The sequence below is a fragment of the Eschrichtius robustus genome, chromosome 17 (assembly GCF_028021215.1).
Source record: "Eschrichtius robustus isolate mEscRob2 chromosome 17, mEscRob2.pri, whole genome shotgun sequence".
Classification (NCBI taxonomy): domain Eukaryota; kingdom Metazoa; phylum Chordata; class Mammalia; order Artiodactyla; family Eschrichtiidae; genus Eschrichtius; species Eschrichtius robustus.
The window spans coordinates 7,966,423-7,989,516 of record NC_090840.1 but is presented as its reverse complement, the minus strand read 5'-3'; the positions used below and the strand labels follow the sequence as shown (position 1 = coordinate 7,989,516).

The following is a 23,094-nucleotide window of genomic DNA, read 5'->3' as shown; positions in this document are numbered from 1 at the left end:
TGCGGAGCACAGGCTCCAGACGCGCAGGCTCAGTAATTGTGGCCCACGGGCCCAGTCGCTCCGCGGCATGTGGGATCCCCCCAGGCCAGGGCCCGAACCCGCGTCCCCTGCACTGGCAGGCAGACTCTCAACCACTGCGCCACCAGGGAAGCCCTACTATTATGTTTTGATCAAACTTTCTGAGATAATTACAGACTGACGTGCAGGTGTAAGACAATACAGAGAGATCCTGTGTGACTTTCACCTGGTTTCCCTCAGTGGTGGTATCTTGGAAACATATAATACATTGTTACAACCAAAATAATGAAAAGGGATACACAATATTTCCATTTTCAGGGATCCCTCATGCTGTCTTTTTATAACCATACCACTTCCTCTTCCACCCTGACACCCTGGCTTAACACTGGCAATGACTAATCTGCTCCCCATTTCTCTAATTTTGTCATTCCAACCAAGTCATATAAGTGGAATCACACAATGTGCAACCTTTTGGGACTGACTTTACCCATTAAGCATACTTTTCTGGAGATTCATCCAGGTTGCTGCATGTAACAACAGTTCGTTCTTTTTTAATGCTGAGTAGTATTCCATGGTGTGGATGTACTATACACTTTGTCTAACTATTCATCCGTTGAAGGACATCTGGGTTGTTTCCAGTGTTTGCTTATCATGAATAAAGCTGCTATGAACATCTGTGTATGGGTTTTTGTGTGAACATAAGTCTTCATTTCTCTGGGATAAATGCCCAGGGGTGCAATTGCTAGGTCATATGATAGCTGCACATCCAGTTTTTAAAGAAACTGCCAAACTGTTTTCCAAAGTGGCTATATCACTTTAACATTCCCACCAGCAATGTATGAATCACCTTGTTTCTCCACATGCTTGCTAGCATTTGGTGTCACTACGTTTCATTTTAGTGTGTAGTGATCCCTCATGGAGGTCTTAATTTGCATTTCTCTAATGGCTAGTGATGCTGAATATCTTTTCAAGCGCTTATCTGCCATTTATATATGCTCTTTGATGAAATGTCTGGTCATGTCTTCTGACCATCTTCTAATTGGACTATCTGGGTTTTTTTACTCTTCAGTTTCGAGAGTTCTTTATTTTAGATACTAGTGGTCTTTTGTCGGATATTTGGTTTGTAAATACTTTCTCCCAGTCTGTAGGTTGTCTTTTCATCCTCTTACCAGGCTTATTCATAGAACAAAAGTTTTTAAAGACGAATTTATCAATTTTTCCTTTTATGGATCATGCTTTTAGTGACAAGCATGCCTACTGCTAGAACCAAAAGATTTTCTCCTGTTTTTTTCCATAAAAGATAAATAGGTAAAACATTTTACATTTAATTCCATGATCAGTTTTGAGTTAGTTTTTGTATAAGGTGTGAGACTTAGGTCCTTTCTTTTTTTTGCTTATGGATGTCCAATTGCTACAGCACCATTTGTTGAAATGGCTATCTCACCCTGCGAATTGTTTTTGCACCTTTGTTAAAAAGCAGTTGGGCATATTTGTGGGTTCTCCATTTGGTTCCACTGATGTTTCTCTCCCTTCACCAATATCACACAGTCTTGACAACTACAGCTACGTTAAGACTTGAAATCAAATAGAGTGATTCTTCCTACTTTATTCTTTTTTTAAAAAAAATATTTTTATTTATGTATTTATTTGGCTGTGCCGGGTCTTAGTTGCGGCATGTGAACTCTTAATTGCAGCATGTGGGATCTAGTTCCCTGACCAGGGATTGAACCCAGGCCCCCTGCATTGGGAGTGTGGAGTCTTAGCCACTGGGCCAGCAGGGAAGTCCCTTTATTCTTCTTTTTCCAAGTTGTTTTAGCTATTCTAGTTCCTTTGCCTTTCAGTATGTATTTTATAAAAATATTGTCAGATTATCTACAAAAAAATTTTACTGGAATTTTGATAAGAGTTGGGTTAAACCTGTATATCAATTTATGAAAAAGTGACATCTTTACTAGGTTGAGAATTCCAAACAATGAACATAGTGTATGTCTCTCCATTTATTTAGATCTTCTTTACTTTCTTTCATCAGCATTTTGTAGTTCTCAGCATACATGTCCTATACCTGTCATTTTTAGATTTATACCTAGGTATTTCATTTTCTTTTTGTGTGATTATAGATGGCACTGTATTTTAAATTTTGGTGTTCACTGTGAGTATATAGAAATACAGTAGATTTTTTATATATGTCTTATAAAAATCCTGTAAACTTGCTGAACTCACTTATTAGCTCTAGTTTATTTATTTTGTAAATTCCTTGGGATTCCTAAAGAGACAATCGTGTCATCCACAAATATAAACAGTTTTATGTCTTCCTTTTTTGAGTTGTATGCCTTTATTTCATGCCTTTATATCATGAGAATAGGTATCGTTGCTTTGTTCCTGATCTAAGGGGTAAAGCATTCAGCCTTTCACCACTAAGTATAATGTCAGCTGTAGGTTTTTTTGTAGATGCTCTTTAACAAGCTGAGGAAGTCCTCTTCAATTCCTTTTTTTTTTTTTTTTGAGGGTTTTTAAACACGGCTGGTGTTGGATTTTGTCACATGCATTTTCTGCACTGACTGCTATGGTTTGATTTTTCTTCTTTATCCTATTAAAATGGTAGATTATACTGAACCAGCTCTGTATCCCTGGAATAAGTTCCTTTTGGCCATGATGTATATATTTTACATATGCACATGTATATGATTTCACATATTGTTGAAATTCTACTTGCTGATATTTTGTTGAGAATTTTTTTCATATGTTAATAAATGTTATCAGTCTGTACCCTTTTTTTTTTTTTCCTTTGGTTTTGGTATCAGGGCAATATTAGCTTCTTAAAATAAATAAGGAAATGTTCTACCTCTTCTATTTTCTGGAAAAGATAGTGTAGAATTGGTGTTCATTCTTTCTGTAAATGTTTGGTAGAATCCTCCAGTGAAACCATCTGAACCTAGATATTTCTTTTTGGAAAATTTTTAAATTACTAATTCAATCTCCTTAATAGTTATAGGGCTGTTCAAATACTCTATTTCATACTAGGAGAGCTGTAGTAGTTTGTGCTGAGTTTGTGATCTTTTTGTACATTTCATCTAATTTACCATATTTATGTATTATTCCTTTGATGTCTGCAGGATCTATAGTTATAACTTCTGTTTTGTTCCTGATATTGGTAATCTGTACCTTCTCTCTCTTTGCTTCTTTGTCAGTCTTGCTATATGATTGACTTAAAAAAAAAAAAAACCGCCTTTAAAAATTTCCTCTATTGTTTTCCTGTTTTTGATTTCACTGATTTCTGCTCTTATCTTTATTATTTTCTTCCTTCTATTTGCTTTGGGTTCTTGAGGTAGGAGCTAAGATTCTTGATCAGAGACTTTTCCCTTTTCTAACGAATGTGGTTAATGCTATACATTTCCCTCTCTGCACTGCATTACGTGTTTCCCACAAATTCTGGTATGTTGTATTTTACTTTTCATTCAGTTCAGTGTATTTTTAAAATTTCCTTTGAGACTTCCCCTTTGACACATACATTATTTAGAAGTGTACTGTTTAGTTTCCAAGTCTCTGAAGAATTTCCCAGTTACCTGTTATTGATAATCAGAACCAACAGAACTGAGAGGAGAAGCAAATCTATAATTACAGGTGGAGACGATGATTGATTTCTAGTTTAATTCCATTGGTTCTACTGGTTTTTGCTTCATACATCTTGCAGCTCTGTAGTTTGGTGCACATAAGTTTAGGATTGCTATTATCTCCCTGGTGGACTCTTCTTTTATTATTATATAATGTCCCACTCTGTCTACTTTATCTGGTATTAAGAGAGCCACTCCTGCTTTCTTTTGATTAGTGTTTGTGTCATATGTATTTTCCCATCATTTTATTTTCAAACTGCCTGTAGCATTATATTTGAAGTCAGTTTCCTGTAGACACCATATAGATGGGTCATATTTTTTAATCCTCTCTGCCAAGCTCTGTCTTTTGATTGGTGTATTTAAGTCATTTATATTCCAGGTAATTATTGCTATGTGAGGGTTTAAGTATGCCACTTTATTTTTGTTTGCTATTTTTTTTCTTTTTCCTGCCTTTCTGAGGGTTAACTGAACATTTTTTAGCATTCCACATTGATTTATCTATTGTTTTTTAGTGTGTCTCTTTGTATATTTTTTAGTAGTTGCTCTGAGTATTGCATTATACATACATACATACATAAATAAATAAATAAAAACTTATACAGTCTGCTAGTGTTGTCATTTTACCAAGTCAGGTGAAGTATAAAAACCGTACTTCCCTTGATGTCCCTTTCTCCAGCGTGGTTTTATTTCCTGTATGTACACTGAGAACCACATTAGACATTAGAGTTTTGCTTCAATTGTCAAATGTAATTTACAAGACTTAAAAGTTTTAAGAAAAAGTCTACTGTGATTATTCATACTTCTGGTTACTGGTATTCCCTCTTAAAAGATTCTTTCTTTTATCATTTCATTTGTTAGATAATTTCTTTAGCCATTCTTTTATGGTGGATCTGCTACTGATAAATTCTTGCTTTTCTTTCATCTGAGAATGTCTTGATTTCCCTTCACTCCTGAGATACTTTTGTTGGTTCTAGTGTTGTGGACTGAAAGTTCTTTTTTCAGCTTTTGAAAAATGTGCTATTTCCTTCCGGCCTCCATGGTTTCTGACAGAATTCTGCTGTCATTCCAGTTGGTAAGGAACTGTTTGTCCCTGCTTTCAAGATTTTTTCTTTGTGTTTAGCTTTCAGAGATTTGACTATGGACAGAAGTTGTGGATTTTTAAGGTTTATCCTGTTTGGAGCTGGCTCAGCTTCTTGAATCTGTAGGTTTATATCTTCTGTCACATTTGGGAAGTTTTCAGTCATTACTCCTTTGAGTACTTTTTCAGAGCCATCTTCTTTCTTCTCTCCTTCTAGGAGTCTGATAATACAACGTCAGAGCTTTTGTTATAGCCCCACAAACTCTTGAGGCACTGTTCATTTTTTTTCTACTCTATTTTCTCTCTGTAGTTTAAACTGAGTAGTTTCTATTGTTCTACCGTCTGGTTCCCTATTTCTCTCCTCTGTCCCCATCATTCTGTTGTTGATTCCATCCACTGAGTTTTACATTTGTTGTTATATTTTTCAGTTCTAAAATTTCTATCTTGTTCAAATTTTTATCTTGTAGTTATTTTGCTGAGACTACTTTTCATTTGTTTCAAGCATGTCCCTAAAATTGTTTGTTGAGGCATTTTTATGATGGTTGCCTAAAAAATCTTTGTCAGATAATTCTAACATCTCTGTCATCTTGCTGTTGGCATCTATTGATTTTTCTTTTTTTTTCATTCAGTTTGAGGTCTTCCTACTTCTAGGTATGGTGAGTTTCTACTGGAACTTGGGCATTTTGGGTATTGTGTTATGAGACTCGGGATCTTATTTAAACCTGTGCTTTAGCTGGCTTCCTCTGACACAACTCCTACAGGGAAATGAGGAGCATGGAAAAACCTCATTATAGCCAGCTGATGGTGGAAGTAGTACCATAATTTCTTTTGTGATGTTTAGCTGTAGTAGAATATTTTCTCTAAAAGCTTTCTGTCTGGACTTCCCTGGTGGCGCAGTGGTTAAGAATCCGCCTGCCAAAGCAGGGGACACGGGTTTGAGCCCTGGTCCGGGAAGATCCCACATGCCGTGGAGCAACTAAGCTCGTGAGCCACAACTACTGAGCCTGTGCTCTAGAACCCGCGAGGCACAACTACTGAGCCCACGTGCCACAACTACTAAAGCCTGTGCGCCTACAGCCCGTGCTCCGCAACAAGAGAAGCCACCGCAATGAGAAGCCCGCGCACCACAACAAAGAGTAGCCCCTACTCGCCACAACTAGAGAAAGCACGTGCGCAGCAACGAAGACCCAACGCAGCCAAAAATAAATAAAGTTAAAAAAAAAAAGATTATTTCTTAATATCCTTGGCTTCTGAGAGGCAAATTAATTTACATGATTAAGTAAAGTACTGTTCTCTCATGAGTATGGGAAATTCCTGCCTGATCAAATTTAAACAATTATTTTTATTATTAACCAAGGATACAGAATTTTTGTAATAAATGCTGCCAAAACATTAATGAAATATATTTTATTTAAATGTTCAGCCAAACTGACAATAGTAATTTGCTACTTACACATAAACACCTACTGTTACTTGTTAAAAATAAGAAAAATGAACACAAAGGCATTAGAGTCAAAACTAGAAATTTAGAATTACTTTCCAGTAGAGGTTGCCTTGTCATCTAACTTCACAGTATGGTTCTTTCATAAAATACAGACAATTCTGGCTTTAAGGTTCTCAAAATCAACAAGAAAATCCATTGTTAATTATCAGTAAGGATATGTTTCAGATGTCTTGAAACCCCCATAACACGTTGGCCCTTACAGTTTCAAATCCAACACCTCTAATAAAGGAGTGCTTCACGGAAACAGGCAGCTTTCTGTGTCTATTTTAAGTCAAACAAGAGGACAGAATGGATTTCTCTCTGGGTTTGCTGTGTGAAGTAAAACATTATTCTTGGATGTTATCAAGATGTAATTAATTTGCAACACAGGTAAAGCATTAGTTGGAGCCTGTAAGAAGAGTATTACGGACAGTCACAGAGCACCTCATCAAGTATAGGTGAGTATAATACCTTACCTAAGAATTCTTCAGTGAAAATACCAATGCTGTTGAACTACTGTAGTCAATTTTTGGGTTCAACGGTTAATCAGACATGCTCCAAGTATTATTCCTAATAAGTATTTACTCACTGTTCACTATGTTGAAGGCACAGTGCTAGTTGTGGCCTAGGAACCCATCCTCTGCTATCCTTAGGACAAGCGTTTCTCCAATCATTTGTCTTCTAGAATCCCCTTCTGCTGCTGCTCTTAAGATTCTTACCCAGAAGGTGGAAGCTCCAGCACTACTCTGGGCAAACTGCATATTTTCTTATTCTCATTTCTGCTTTTTATGAAATAGAGTGTAGTAATACATTTACCTAAGAGAGGATTAACTGTCTACTCCTGTATGTATAATAAATAAATACAATATCCACATACACAAAGCACAGAAGAACATGGTGTGTTCACAAAACTGCCATGGTTCAGGTTGATCAATGGAAATAACTGATACTATAAATTTTATTTATTAATTATGGCAGAATTCCCATGCTTTGTATAATGTTACATTGCAATAATATAATACTTTCCCTATTTAAGCAGAAGTGGATACAAATAGCTACAAATGTTTAGTGTCTTGAAACATTTCCAAATTTCTTTAGTGTTCTTTTTTTTCCACTCTCAAGAAACATAAAAAAGATTTTAAGGAAAGTATATACAAAGATCTGTGAAAGCATTCTGGCTTCAAGTGAAGGCTCAGAATATAACTGAAGAGCCTGATATAAGATGAACATTTCAAGGCATTTCAAAGGAAAGAAATTTTCTATTTTACAACCTTCAAGGACTATCTGTGACTAAAAAGCTTACAGGGGATAATCAACAAATGAATATTAAGGTATATAAAAAGTTTCTATTAAGAAGATAAAACATTTAAAAAGGCCTCTTACTTACCTCTTCTACATTAGAAGCAGTCTTAGCCGAAGTTTCCATGAAGATAAGTCCATGTTCTCGTGCAAAAGCTTCACCTTCTTCTTTTTTTACTTCTCTTCTAGATTCTAAATCACTAAACATGGGAAAGAAAGGGCCAAGTTATCAACCAACATAGTACAATTAGAGACATCTGTGGAAACTGTACGATAAGATTCAAAGTTGTACTGACCATTCTTTCAATTAATTTTCGACACATAATAATCAACTTCATTATTCAGTGTATTATGAGAGTCAAAAAGGGCACACCGCTTAGCTTCAAAGAACTAACAATCCAACTAAAGAAAGATTCTAAGTTAGAGCCCTAGAATGCTAAAACTAGAGAAACCCAAAGGGAACATCTAGCCCAAACCCTACCTTTGAGTTACAGTGGGTTCCCAAAGAAGGGAACCATCTTACTCAACATAAGAATTTGAGAGAGCAAAATTACACTAGTCCCCTCATCCTTCAGCCAGACTGACTGAGTTTCTATGAATGTGATAAAAATTAGTCACACAATTTTCAGAAACTACAGGAAATTGCTTAATAAAATTCAAAGCAGTATAGAAACATTAATTAATTTTTAATCCCAGTTAATTCCCAATAGAACTGTTAATGTTAGAAGAGAGAGAGAAACAAAAGTCTAAGCTAGAAATTTTGGACAAAAGTATGGTATTCATTTTTATCATACTGAAATTGTATTAGTTAAGGTAGGGGTAAAAAGTAGAAGTCTCCTCTTCAAGTGTGTTTTATTGTAAAAAAATTTAAACTTTACTATTACAAATTTATGTGCCCAGAACAGGATGGAGAAGAATATAATATCCATGTACTTCCATCTAGCCTTGACACATATTATTTTGACAGATTTGTATCAGATTTCTTTTCTGTTGAGAAATAAAATCAATAGTTCCAAGTTGACTGTGCTATCAAATACTAGTGGTAAAACGAGAACATAAAAAGCAGGCAAACAGAGTTTGCAAATATTATAGCATGACTGGACGAGGATAATTTATCCAACTATAATCTGGGGGCCTCCTGTGTGCCAAGCCCTATCCTGGATCTGGGGACAGACCACTCAACAAAACAGACATAGTACCAACCCCCTGCCCCCAGGTGGAGCTTATATTCTAGCAGGCGTAAAAAATGGGGGAGGGGGGAGGGACACTAGCAACCGTGACATGGTACCGTGCTCCTGAAATTCAGTCCCCTTATCTGACAATCATTCTTAAGGGAAAATTAGCTTTGAGGTACACAACATCTTCAAGAAAATACTTTCCCTTAACTGCCCTTTATCCCACTTGATGCATATGCCACATTTTATTTAAACAATCCCTTACTTGGAGATATTTAAAGTTATTCCCAGTTTTCCCCTACCAGTATCGCTGATGATGCCCGCATTTGCAAATGTTATATTAACAAAGAGGGTTAAGGATGTGTACATTTAAGGGATTGTTTGAAAAAAAGAAAGCGGCACTTCAGTATTCTGTATTTGTTTTATCACTCTTTGTTTCCTCAGTTTTCCAGGTGTAAAATCATATTGTTGTCTTTGACTTTTCACTCCATTAATCCCATTTAAATTGCTTTTACTACTTAAATATCTTTCTTTCCTAAACCATTCTCTTAATTTATGCTTTTTTGTTTAGGGTATTCTAATTCCTTGACTATTAAAAACTTTCATCCTTGCAGCCTCTGCGTCCTATTTCTTGTATAACCAATTTCAAATGCCACAGTTAGGAAAAATCCATGTCATATCTGTCATTCTGACTAGGTCACTGTCTTTCTCAAACCCCTCCACTGGCTCCCTACCGCTTAATTCACCTAACTCAGAAATTGTTTATTCCCTGTTTCCATGTCTACCCCAATTCACCTCATCTAATAATAATCCCCTCATTTATCTCTGTTCGTTTCCATTCACTCTTTGCATGTCATACATTCTTTTTTCCCTTCTCCTAGTTTCTTCCTTAAAATGTCTTTCCACACCTACTGTATCCTAATGATAAGAGCTACCCATCTACAATCATTAGAAACATCTTTTGTACATACTATACTTTGCTCTTTCTTTTCACAACTGAACTATGGGCAGCAACCAAATTTAAGCCACCAGTAAGGTGCCAGCCACCTTGTTTCAGACACAAGGAAAACACCGGTAAGACAAAACTATGAAAATTCTCTTTATTCTTCAAATATTCTTCTCATTATTTCACACATCATCATTGAATGGTAGTATGAATACTTCCATATTACAAAGACTAAAGCTTCCCTCCAATAGCCTTATTCTTAAAAGGATTTTGATATCTGTGGGGAATCCAATCCCCCATGGATGTGGAAGGACAACTGTATGTTCGCTTAACAGCAAACCTCAATTAAAATAACACTTTAAAAAATCTAATCTATGCAGTATAATATTTGTTATATTACTTTTTTTTTACAGTTTTACTGCAATATAATTGACATAAAAAACTGCACATTTAATATAAAATTTGATGAATTTCACGTATGTATACCTGGTGAAGCCATCAGTCTCCCAAAAGTTTCCTCATTCCCCACTATAATCCATCCTTTCCTTCCCCTGTACCCTAGTCAACTAATGATCTGCTTTCTGCTACTAGAGAATAGTCTGTATTTTGTGGGGTTTTATATTAATGGAATCATATAGTATGTTTTCTTTTTGTCTGTTTTTTTTTTTTTTTTGCACTCAGCATAATTATTTTGAGATTCATCCACTTTGCTGCATATATCAATAGCTCATTCCTCTTTATCGCTGAGTGTATTCCATTGTACGGCTGTATCACAATTTATCCATTCACCTGTCAATTGAATTTTGGGTTGTTTCCAGTTTGGCGCTATTGCAAATAAAGCCACTATGAGAGCCTGTGTATAATTTTTTGTGTAAAGCATGTTTTTCTTGGGTAAATACCTAGGAGTGAAGTGGCTAGGTGGTATGGCAAATGTACGTTTATTTTCTAAAGAAACCACCAAATTGTTTTGCAAAACGGTTGTATCATTTTACATTTCCACCAGCAGTGCAAGAGTTTCAGTTCCTCTGGATCCTTGCCAATACTTGGTAAGTTAATCTTTCCTATTTAAGTGATGTTTGACAAAACCAGAATCCCTAAGATTTTATATGCTTTCTTCTAGAATATTTTTTATACTTTTAACTCTTATATTTAGGTCTGTAATCTATTTCCAGTTAATTTTTGTATATGGTGTGAGGTAAGGGTCAAGGTAAATTTTTTTGCACATGACTATTCAATTGTTCCAGCACCATTTGATGAAAACATTACCCCTTCCCCCACTGAACCTTGGCATCTTTGTCAAAAAAATTAATTGACAAGACTTTCCTGGTGGCGTAGTGGTTAAGAATCCACCTGCCAGTGCAGGGGACGGACACGGGTTTGAGCCCTGGTCTGGGAAGATCCCACATGCCATGGAGCAACTCAGCCCGTGAGCCACAACTACTGAGCCTGCACTCTAGAGCCTGCAAGCCACAACTACTGAGCACTTGTGCCACAACTACTGAAGCCCTCATGCCTAGAGCCCGTGCTCTGCAACAAGAGAAGCCACGGCAATGAGAAGCCTGCACACCGCAACAAAGAGTAGCCCCTGCCTGCCGCAACTAGAGAAAGCCGTCATGCAGCAATGAAGACCCAATGCAGCCATAAATAAATAAATAAATAAATAAACAAATTTAAAAATACTAGTTTTAATGGTTACCACTATAATTTTCTACTAAACTAGTGAAAACTTTCCTACACTCTTGAAAGTTTATAGAAACTATGGTCAAGAAACTGTTTTCCCATGTACTATCATTTTAAATGTAGAGCACAAGGACATTCACTGCAAATAATGATCCCTAGATATATAAAGTAAAATAAGATTGAAAAAACAACATTAGCATGACACTAATATGTAAGTCTTAGAGGTAAGTTTAAAAGTACTAACGTGATATCTACTAAACAATATTAAAAGTGTTTCAGGCCTTTTAAGTAGAAATACACCTGATTAATCTATGTATTATATTAAGTCATATAATACACATTAAGTCATGAAGAAGGGAAAAAAATATTTTTCTGAGTTCTGCACAGATCCTTATTTATACTGCCAAGTATGTATGTATGTATGTATGTACGTACGTATGTATGTATGTATTTATTTGTTTGTTTGTTTATTTATTTATTTATTTATGAATGACTGTCTTGAGTCTTCGTTTCCGTGCGAGGGCTTTCTCCAGTTGCGGCAAGTGGGGACCACTCTTCATCGCGGTGCGCGGGCCTCTCACCATCGCGGCCTCTCTTGTTGCGGAGCACAGGCTCCAGACGCGCAGGCTCAGCAATTGTGGCTCACGGGCCCAGTTGCTCCGTGGCATGTGGGATCCCCCCAGACCAGGGCTCGAACCCGCGTCCCCTGCATTGGCAGGCAGACTCTCAACCACTGCGCCACCAGGGAAGCCCCTGCCAAGTATTTTTGGTAATACTGAACAGTGACCTAACCACCAAACATTATCAGTGGGTTTTATTTTAAATTACTAATCAGATAAACCTACTTAAGAGTATTCTTTAAAGTATAGCTTCCAATAAAAACTATTTCAAATAATAATTTCCAATAAAGCTTATTATCTGCATTTTAAAAAACAAAAGAAACATCTTAGTATCTTAAAATTTTTATAATTTAAGAAATCAATAACTTAACATTTTGGACAATGTACAAGACAGGCACTTTAACAGTTACCACATGAACAGTTACCATATAACAGCTATCCAGTCTTCTAAATATGTAAAAAAGCTTTAAAAGAGTCTTTTTACCTTTTATTTCCAATAAGCATAATGACCATGTTGGAATTGGAATGCTGGCGGGCATCTTCTAACCAGGTTGTCAAGTGGTTGAATGTGTCTCTTCTAAACATAAATGATAATTTGATTACTGTTTTCAAAGTATTTCCCCTAGTGGTGTACAAAGAACAGTATACACTCCATTAAAGATAATTATTTTTAGCCATGTCCAAGTAGGAAACAGATTTTAAGTACAGTATCTGGAGTCAGAGCTCACTGACTATAGTTCAGTTTAGGAATTAAATGTAACCTCACTTTAGGAAATTCCAATGTATAAATATCATTAAATTGATCAACTTGGGGTGCTTATTCATATAAGAGAATAACTTAGTTACAGATTTCTGTAGTAAATTTAAAGTTAATTCAAGATACATAAGTTTTAAAGGCAGATAGCCAGGACATAAAGGCAAAGCTATACTTTCATTACTGATAATCATATTCATTTAGAAAAATTCTCTGCACTGACTACTGAACCAAAAACTTTACACGTTCTCACCTTGTAATATCATACACTAGTAAAGCCCCTGCTGCACCTCTGTAATATGACCTTGTGATGGAACGAAAGGACTCTTGCCCTGCCTGTGAGGAGAGAAGAAAAGGTTGATAGTTTCCTTTAACAAACTGTCCTCTACATTTTCTTATTATTCATATGTAGAGTATGGACAGGTAGCGAATGTGTACATAAAGGAAAAGAAGAAATCCTAACTTCACCAGTCTTAGCAAAAAGTCACATAATACCACTACTGCTCAAGTCAACCAGACGAACATGCAATCCACAACCCCCCACCCCCCAAAACAAGACCTCTAAACCTTTTTTGGCAATCCCTGACAACCCAATTTACTGAATGGCTTCACAATACATGAATCATTATTAGAGCACAGAATGGACTCCTAGCAACTAAGCTCTGAAGACAAATTTGAAAGGAAGCAAATAACCCAGAGCCTCACATTTGAATTCAATAACCCACTCCCTGGGGCAGCTGTTGACACTAGAATAAATAAAGTCCATTGTAAATAAATGATGAATGACATCTTTACGCCCACCATCTGCTGGTGTAAAGGTTGTTGGAAGGCCAAGGATGCAGATTTTATCAGTTATATCATAAACTGCAGTGAGCTTTCAACAGTCATCAGATGGAATTCTTTGAGCAATCATTTTATTATGAAAAACAGAAAATGGTTCTGAATTTATGAATTTTTTTTCTCTACACTTAATCAATTTTCTCTGTTACTTGATATAAAATGCTTGTCAAAAGGCAACAGGACAAAAAGTCATCTTTATATCCACTTGTGAAAACAGACTTCAGAGATTATGCAAAATTAGTTACTTTCCCTTCTACCAGTGGCACTAATGTTCTGCTTTTTAAGAAAGGCTGGTGTGGGATATGCCTTTTGCCTCTGAGTTTAAAATTGAGACAGTTCTTATCAAAAACACTTTTTTATTTTTAATCACTTAATTTCTACCTCTGAGAAAAAATAAGCATGTAAATTAAGTAAACAAAGCCAGTTTCCACAATTTTTGTATTCAAAATCTACTAAGTCCTTGAAAAATACTCATGTTTCCATATTCTGAGTTCTGATCTCCAAGTGTAAATATTAAGCCCTTGCCACCCTCAGAATGCACATGGACAGTCAGGTTCTGCCCTGTGCTAACACTGATACTCAATGCTGTAATTCTTGTTGCCGTCCCACTACACCCCTGTCCCCCAGCCCCGGTGCCTAGCACTGGGTCTGGCACCTAGCACTGGGTCTGGCACCTAGCACTGGGTCTGGCACCTAGCACTGGGTCTGGCACACATCAGGCATGCAGAGAAAGCCTGCTGAGTGCAAGAATGAATTCTAATGTCTCAGTCAAATGCACAAAATGGTCATTACTCCATCCCACCTAAATGAGTGGACATCAGCAAGTCCTAACATACTAAGTTCAGTAAAAATAACTTCTCCCAAGTGGAAACTAAAGGTTAGACCTTCTTTCGGTAACCCGAAAGCATTTCTGGCACTTAGAATAATGTCTTATGATAAATTAGATACTGAGAAAGCCATCACATAAAAGGGTTGTAAAAATGGCAACTCGTTTCACAGAGTTTGAGGTTAAAACACTAGATGATACTAGTTGGAAGCATGAAATTAATTACAGTTATTTTTATATAATTTATTGAGATACATCTTTCCCAAAAAATCCTTTCAAATCCAAGTTCAAAACTGAAGCATTATGGGAATTTCTTCTTTAACTGCTTAGCATGGGAAAATTAAGGGCTAGAACGGTGTGGATTATATATACCAAGGAAGGATCATGTGGTAAACAATACAAAAAAAGATAAATATTAGTTCAAAATGAAAATCAAGCTTAGGCTTTTGTATCTCCCAAGCCTAAACAATGAGCAAAGGTAAAAGTTCTTTAAATCAACCTTGGTGGGACCTTCCGTGGGAGGAGTTAAAATGAATACAGTTGACCCTTGAACAACACCATTTTGAACTGTGTGGGTCCACTTACATGTGGAGTTTTTTTTCCATGGCAAACAATACAGTACTACACAACCTGAGGCTGGTTGAATCCACGGACATGGAAGAACTGCGGATAGGAAGAACCACAGATAGGAAGGACCGACTATAAATCAGACCCAGATTTTAGACTGTGTGGGAGTGGGCAACCCTAACCCATGTTGTTCAAGGGTTAACTGTACACTGCTACAGATCTTATAGAGAATGATAAGATCTAAAACTGCAGTGTTTCCAGTCTAGATAAGAAATAGTAAAAGGGAAAAAGTTTAGGAAGAGCACATATCTATATACCATTCCCATTCCTCCTGAACTGTTTTATAAAGAACAAACATGTTGCAATATGGAAATAATGTATATAATGCATCACTTTATACTGAATCCACTGAATCTGGATGGATTTCGCCCATCATTACAAAATCAAAAACTCCAGCAAATAAAAAATGAAACATTCCAAGTGAGGGCTGTGAAGGTAACTGTGCACCTTGAAATCTAGGATCACTGTGTAATAAGCGAAGATCAGTGTTCAGAACAGTTTCCAAAATCTGAAGACCTGGCTTGTCGGGACAACACCCCCCACTCTGGCCTAGTCTCTGTCAGTGGTGCTGGTAGCCTTAACATAAGTCTTGCCCGATAATGTGTTTTTTTTTAATTTATTTTTGGCTGTGTTGGGTCTTCATTTCTGTGCGAGGGCTTTCTCTTGTTGCGGCAAGTGGGGGCCACTCTTCATCACGGTGCGCGGGTCTCTCACTGTCACGGCCTCTCTTGTTGCGGAGCACAAGCTCCAGACGCGGAGGCTCAGTAGTTGTGGCTCACGGGCCTAGTCACTCCGCGGCATGTGGGATCTTCCTAGACCAGGGCTCGAACCCGTGTCCCCTGCATTGGCAAGCAGATTCTCAACCGCTGCGCCACCAGGGAAGCCCCGATAACGTGTTTTATTACGGCTTCTCCAGCTATAAACAAACCGTTAAACAACTAACTGCAGAAAGCTAGCCCAATGGTTATCTTGATCACATTAAGGCAAAGTAATCTAGTTTTTAAGAAGCACTTTAATATAAACCTATTCAAACTGTGATCGACTGATATTGTTTTAAATGAAAAAGAACGTCAACTTAGGGCATATAGATATTTTTGATCCTCTCCACTGTAAGATGCTGGCTTCAAGAAATTTTAGAAGCTTGGAACTGAACAGGATACAGAATTCTTTGTATCAAAAGAAAGGGACTCCTGGGACTTCCCTGGTGGCACAGTGGTTAAGAATCCACCTGCCAATGCAGGGGACACGGGTTCGAGCCCTGGTCCGGGAAGATCCCACGTGCCGCGGAGCCACACTAAGCCCGTGCGCCACAACAGCTGAGCCTGTGCTCTAGAGCCCGGGAGCCACAACTACTGAGCCCACGTGCCACAACTACTGAAGCCCGTGCGCAGCAACGAAGACCCATCGCAGCCAAAACTAAATAAATAAATTTATAATAAATAAATAAATAAAATAAAATTTGTGCCCAGGATTTGTTTTTTAAAAAAACAAAAAACAAAAAGAAAGGGACTCTTAACAGCAGCTAAGGGTATAAAGGAAAATGCATTTCATGAGACAGGAACTAAGTGCACAGCACCAGAAAGACCTGGTTGGGACGGCCAGAGTAGACCGTGAGCTGCCAACTCACAATACAGCTCTGTGATTTCTGGGGAAAAAAAAAATCAGCAAGATACCAGATATGCAAAAAAGCAGTACAGAAAAGTCCGCCTCGGGAGGTAACAGGCATGCTCATTCTGAGGACGCTTACTACTAAAATTAGAGCACAGAACACGTGTGAAAAAGAAGCCTGTAGTCTTCCACTTTCCATGTGAGGATTGTTAAATTAAATAAACTTGATTCTTCGCCCCAATACCTTTAAAATTGACCTCCAATTGCCAGATAAAGATTCCCCCAAATTGGCTTCTCCATGTGCCTAAGTCTTTCTGTTGAAACAATTTTTGTAGTAACCAGTCTGGCAACTTAACTCCTCCTCCTCTTCTGTTATATCTATAATATACAACTTCACACACATCAAGCTACTGTTAAAAAAATCTCTACCCTGAATGTAAGTCCTAAGCTCTTGGGAATCTGATCTCTATTTGTTTCTCTAGAATTTTATATTACTATTCCATAAAAGTCTTGTTCATACAGCCATTTTTTTTTTCTACTGGTATTCTGCCCATATTCTGAATATTCCTGCTTTTGTGCCTCTGTTTAACTCTTTGCCTGAAAATCTTTCTCCTCTATCTACTTACCCAATTTCTATTCCCTTTGAGGACCAGTTCAAGCCCCCTAATCTTCTCACAAAGCTAGGAAGCTTGCCTACCACAGCCTATACTTATCCTTTTCTCCTCACAAATCCAAAAGCAATTTCATGTGATCATTTGGTTCCAATACTATTGATTAGATAAAATGAACACACTGCTCAAATGCTTATCTTTTCTCCTCCTTAGTTCTCCTTGAGGGATAGCCTAACTCAAAACACTGACGTATATTTAGAGTGGACGCTCAAATATGTTATCTTTTTTTTTTTTTTTTTTATTTATGGCTGTGTTGGGTCTTCGTTTCTGTGCGAAGGCTTTCTCCAGTTGCGGCAAGTGGGGGCCATTCTTCATCGCGGTGCGCGGGCCTCTCACTATCGCGGCCTCTCTTGTTGCGGAGCACAGGCTCCAGACGCACAGGCTCAGTAGTTGTGGCTCACGGGCCCAGTCGCTCCGCGGCACGTGGGATCTTCCCAGACCAGGGCTCGAACCCGTGTCCCCTGCATTGGCAGGCAGATTCTCAACCACTGCGCCACCAGGGAAGCCCTCAAATATGTTATCTTGATTGATCCCAAACAGCCAATAAAGTTAGAAAATTAAGATTTGTGAGAATCAATATTACAGTAATACCTCTTACTTGCACTGTTAGTCATTTATCTAACAACTCCAGCTACACAGAACACAGCCAAGAGCCAAAAAGAAAAAAGGATTTCTAAGTAGCCAAATAAGTTATCCAGTGCTCAAGCATGGAATCTCAGGTACTTTACTAAACAGACTCAACTTAAAAATCTAGACCTGTGATCAAGGAACTGCTATCATCGAGGAAAAAGATTTTGAAATCTACACACAAGAGCAAGACTTCTGGTTGGGACGACAGCAAGATTAGAATCAGTTAAGAATCACAGTAATTTTTAGGCTGCCTCAGTGACCACAGCAAGGATGGAGAAAAAGTCAACTGGGACTATTTAATTCTAGGTCTTTTAAAGGAGTTTCATACAGAAATTAAAGTAGATTCTGGGAAGAGAAATAAAGGTTGTGAATATCTAGGAAACAAGAGATGTTGAATGCTTTAACAAATTTAAGAATAGTTACTTTGAAAAAAGACTCAGGATGCAATTGCTGACTTCAGATTCTTCTAACACTGCCATATAAGAGAAACTGGAGACCACAGGTGGGAGGTAAACATTAATGTAGAATGACATGTCTAAGATAGTTTCCTGTCCCTGTGGTTGTTCAAGAAAATGCTGATAAACAGCTGCCAAAGGAGGTGAAACAGCTGGACCTCCAAAGGCCTCTCAACTCCTGGGGCTGGGGGGATGGGAGCAAGAGGAGTGGCAGAGGCAGGGCTGCTTCCCAGGCTTGGCTCCAGGCTCCTTCTCTAGCCCCCCTGAATTCTGGTCATCCATCCTCACTGCTCCATTGAGACAACAGAAATTCTCATTTTTGGGGTAAGAAGTTGGACATGAACTGACACATTTTACAAAGGACCAAAAAATGCCTCTGATTTGCTGGAAAAGGTACTTTTAGCATATAGGTTTCACGTGATTTTTTACATAGTTTTACTAACTTTTATTTGATGGGAAAAATATTTGTCAGTCTAATGTAAGAATATTTTCAGGGAAGCTGAACAGACACATGGACTTAAAACATCCATACTACAAATTCCGGGGGGAGAATAAAATTTGGATATGCTGGGAAGGCAACTGAAAAAGTAACAAAAAGCAAAAGACAAGCAAGAATAGAAAAAGGTGGGTAAAGACTGGATGAGGGTCTGAGAGTGAGAATGGAATTGGGTACAAGGCATGTTTCTCCTTTGACTTACCTTGACAGATACCAGGAATATCAAACATTTGACTTCCCGTAAAAGAAAAAAGGTTACAACAGGGGCAGCAGAAAGTGCTTTAAAGGATACACTGATAACTATTATCACTGCTTCTGGCAAGGCCTTCAAGGAGTATCTGTTGGCAGCTGTACTTACTATTTTTGAAAGAACGCAAAGATGCTGGATGTGGAAATTTTGCAAGGAAAGCCCCTTATATTTATTTTTATTATGAATGGAAACAGATATATATAAACATATATACATCCATATAAATGGATGACAAACATCCTAAGATACTGAGACTCAGTCATTGGGAACAAAAATTCAGTTTCTTAAGGCTGATGAAACAAACCATAACATTTGGCAAATTTTTCCCAGAAGGACTCTGGGATGGTTTTGTAAATATCCTGGGCCAGGAACAGCCATGACCCTTGCTACTAAAAACACAGCTTGGTATACAAATGTATAGACACACTACAAAACATTAACGACATGGGAAACTGTGTTTCACCAGATATAAACTAAGTGTGGGAGCAACCTTAATGTGTGTCAGATAACATCTATTAAACAGTTTCGGAAGTTAGCTATGAAAGAAGAAAACCAATGATAAGAGGAAAACCTGTAGGGCAGAGACTCAAGAAACTTTCATAAGTTAACAGAGTTTTTCGAACAGTCCTTAAAATCTGGAACAGGCCATAGTTCCTAGCACCCTCCATTTGGAAGCCCTGGAATTCTTTTGGGGGGGGGGGGTCACGATGTCTTCAAAGACACCAGTCTCTCCGTGTTAGAAAAAGGAGAAAGAAGACCACCCCCTGCCCTTCAGAGGAAGTGTGAACAAGAGGATTGTTTTTGTTCTATTTCCCTTTCATACTGTCCAGCATAAGTAATTATTATAGATTTCTTTTGAAAGATCACTGCAGGTAAAACAATTAACTCATAAGCTAAGGGGAAAAAAGGCACTTATCAAAAGAAGGCATGACTAGTTAATCTAGAAAACAACTGGGGAATGAATGATTTGTTCAAGTTTCGAAAAGAGGGGAGGGATTATTTAAGAGAATACCTTAAGGATAGAAGAACAACTGAATAAACAAAATGAACTACAATGAGGTGGTTTGTGCCTAAAATATCACACAATTTTTATTACTATATTAATCTTTCCTTTTGAAACCATGTATTTTAGGAGATGGTATCTTTTCAGCACTTCCAATGATCCTAAAGTTGCTTAGACAGAATGAGATAGATATTTCACATATTCATTCAGTAAAATTTACCAAACATTGCATCAACCAGTATAAACTAAGAATACAAACAAGGCACAAAGTTGAATAAGACATAGATGGTTCTTTCCCTCATGATGCTTATTCTGAGGAGGGTAAATATGGGAACAAAAAAACTCTGATAACAACGGGTAAGAGCTGTAACAGAAATATGCATAAAATCTTATGGGGACAACCGGCTATCCCATGGGGGTCAGAAAGGCTCCGCAAGTATTGATATCTGAGCTAGTCTTAAACAGAAAAGGGGGAAAAAGTACTTCAAGCAAAGCAGGTATTTATGCAAAGTACAAGGTATGAAAAACATATTTATTAAAGAATAGCAAGTAGTTTGGTTCACACTACACTGCAGGATGTGTGTTGCCCAAGTTTATTAGCTAAGGAAGCAAGTTGGTTTATGTTAAAACAATCACTTCTGAGAAAGAAGTGAAACTTTTAATACAGAAGTAGAAAATACTTCCTTTTGGTTAGAGATCATTAATTTTAAATCTTTAGGAAAGAAGGGACTGTGCATATTTTACTTTTGTCTTGCATGGAAATGCAGTTTTGAAGTCATATCGCCTCAAAGAATATAAATCCAGAAAGTTATGAGGTGCTACTGGCTGGGAGGGGAAAACACTAAGAAATGGTAAAAGCATAAATCTTTACTGCAAAAAGAGGAAACAAGAAAGCATAAAAACACAGAGTCCAGTGTATAACTCTGGGACAGAGCAAGATAGAGACTTGGGGTTTTCCATTTCAAGGATGATTGTGTGATGCATGGGAAGGATCAGCCTTCAGAAACTTGCTTGGTCTTCTTGCGAATCCACTCTGTGAGACTGAATATTCTTCAAGGTGCCTTCCTTCAATAATGGCTATTAAAGGTGACAGGTGAGACACTAAGACTGCATGGTTAGGAGAAAAAAAAAAAAAAAAAGACCGGGGTATATGATGATAAAATTCCCCATATTTTATATTTCATTTACTAGTTTAGAGAGATGCTCTTTGTAGGAGACCTTTTGGTTTTTCTCAGCTGGGGTTCTGTGAAGAATTAAGTCCTAACTGCCCTAAGGTAGTGGTACTCAAAGTGTGATCCCTGACCCTGGGGTGTCCCTGAGTCCTTAAGGGTCCATGAGACCCTCCACTTCCCAACTACCTATTTGTGTGAGGTTGTATTTTCTTCATATACTTCAACAAAACAACACGTAAGACTCAATACAGGGGCAGATATGAGAATCCAGCTGTCTTCTACGAAGTAGACAGTAAAGAGATTTTTCAAAAGGTAACAGAATGGCACTCTTCACACTGGAAAAATATAGTTTTTTTGTTTTGGAAAAACAGTTAATTCCCATAAAAACTGCATCATTTATCCTAACATACAATGAGTTTATTATGGTTATTCTACAATGAATTAATCATTAACTATTTAATAAGTTTCTCAGTTCTAATTTCTAATATGGTAAATACTGATAGCTATAAGCCACAGAAGCAAAGGCTCTTTGAGGTCTTCGCTAATTTTTTAAGGTATAAAGGGATTCTGAGACAAAAAAGTTTGGGAACCTCTACCTTAAAGCATCCATTGTATATAATAAAGTAACTTCTCTTTTATGCATAATACAGGAAAACAAAGAAAACAGTCACTCAAATCATTTTCTGTGGTTCAGATGAGAAACTGCCATTAAAACACTACATAACAAGATATGTAATAGGCACTCAATGAATATAAATGACAGAATCAGGAACTGGAGCAAGGTAGCTTCAAGTGGTTGGAACTAAATCATACTTTTAAAATAAATGAATAAACTGTCAGATCAAGTGACTATCGTATTGACATTCACGTATTTTACTTCTTATGTGTATGTTAGACATACTGCTTGTTTTTCTTAAAAACATAGTTTCTAGAGCATTTCTGTTTAGATCCCCAGGACTGAGCATTCACTCAAATATGTTCACCAAAACCTGACACCTAGGGTACCGCTGTTTGAAAACACTGCATAATAAAAATGAATCTTTTCTGGTACCACGTTTTCCATCATGGCTGCAGGGGTGTTGGTGCCTGACAAACCATAACAGGCATAAAATAACATTAAAACAGAACAAACGTATAATGTAATTTTATAAAACAACTTTATTGAGGTCATCCAGTGTATTTTTGCTATACTTACTGTATCCCAAATCTGAAGTTTTATCTGTTTCCCATCAATGGTTATCATTCGAGCACCGAACTCTACACCTGAATAGAACAGAAAATGTTTTGTTATACAAACTAGTGGGAATATATTTCACATTTAAGGATTTTTTTTAAAAGGCTGTCTATTTCTAGCACATGTTATGCCAAGTGATATGCAGATTAACAAATACAGCTCCTATCCTCAGAAAGTGTATACGCTAAGGCAGAGGCTAAGGATATAATTAAAACACTAAGATATCTGAGTCTAGTGTAGTCAAGAAACCAACTGTGGTCTTCATGTTTTGCAGGCTCTGTAATATTTAAAAAATCTAGAAATGAGATGCAAGAACCATAATTATTAATCACAAATATTAAAATTTCATAAAAACTATTAGTGTGGTATAAAATCCACTAAAACGGACAGATGAATTTCAACATCATCATCTTGGTTCCCGGCATGGGTTATCAACTAGGAAAGAAATCTCCAAATCCACCCACTAGAGATGACCATTGTGTAAACATATCTTCAGACATTGCTCCATGAATAAAATACACACAGAAGTATACAATTTTATATAAACGGGAACACACAAATGCTGTTCTGCAATTTGCTTTTCAGTCACTGTGTCATCAACATTCTTCCGTACCACAA

The 23,094-nt window shown here is 37.2% G+C and overlaps 1 protein-coding gene across 5 annotated transcripts in view; it reads right to left on the bottom strand.

The window, feature by feature from the left end:
- RAB2A (RAB2A, member RAS oncogene family) overlaps nucleotides 1-23,094 on the bottom strand; it is an 84,497-nt gene that overhangs the window by 27,576 nt on the left and 33,827 nt on the right. For all 5 annotated transcript variants that reach the window (XM_068525389.1, XM_068525387.1, XM_068525388.1 and 2 more), the window contains 4 exons: nucleotides 22,438-22,505; nucleotides 12,918-13,000; nucleotides 12,395-12,487; nucleotides 7,578-7,689 (listed from right to left, as the gene is read on the bottom strand). In XM_068525389.1, coding sequence (XP_068381490.1) covers nucleotides 7,578-7,689; nucleotides 12,395-12,487; nucleotides 12,918-13,000; nucleotides 22,438-22,505 — 356 coding nt within the window. The remainder of the gene's footprint in view (nucleotides 1-7,577; nucleotides 7,690-12,394; nucleotides 12,488-12,917; nucleotides 13,001-22,437; nucleotides 22,506-23,094) is intronic.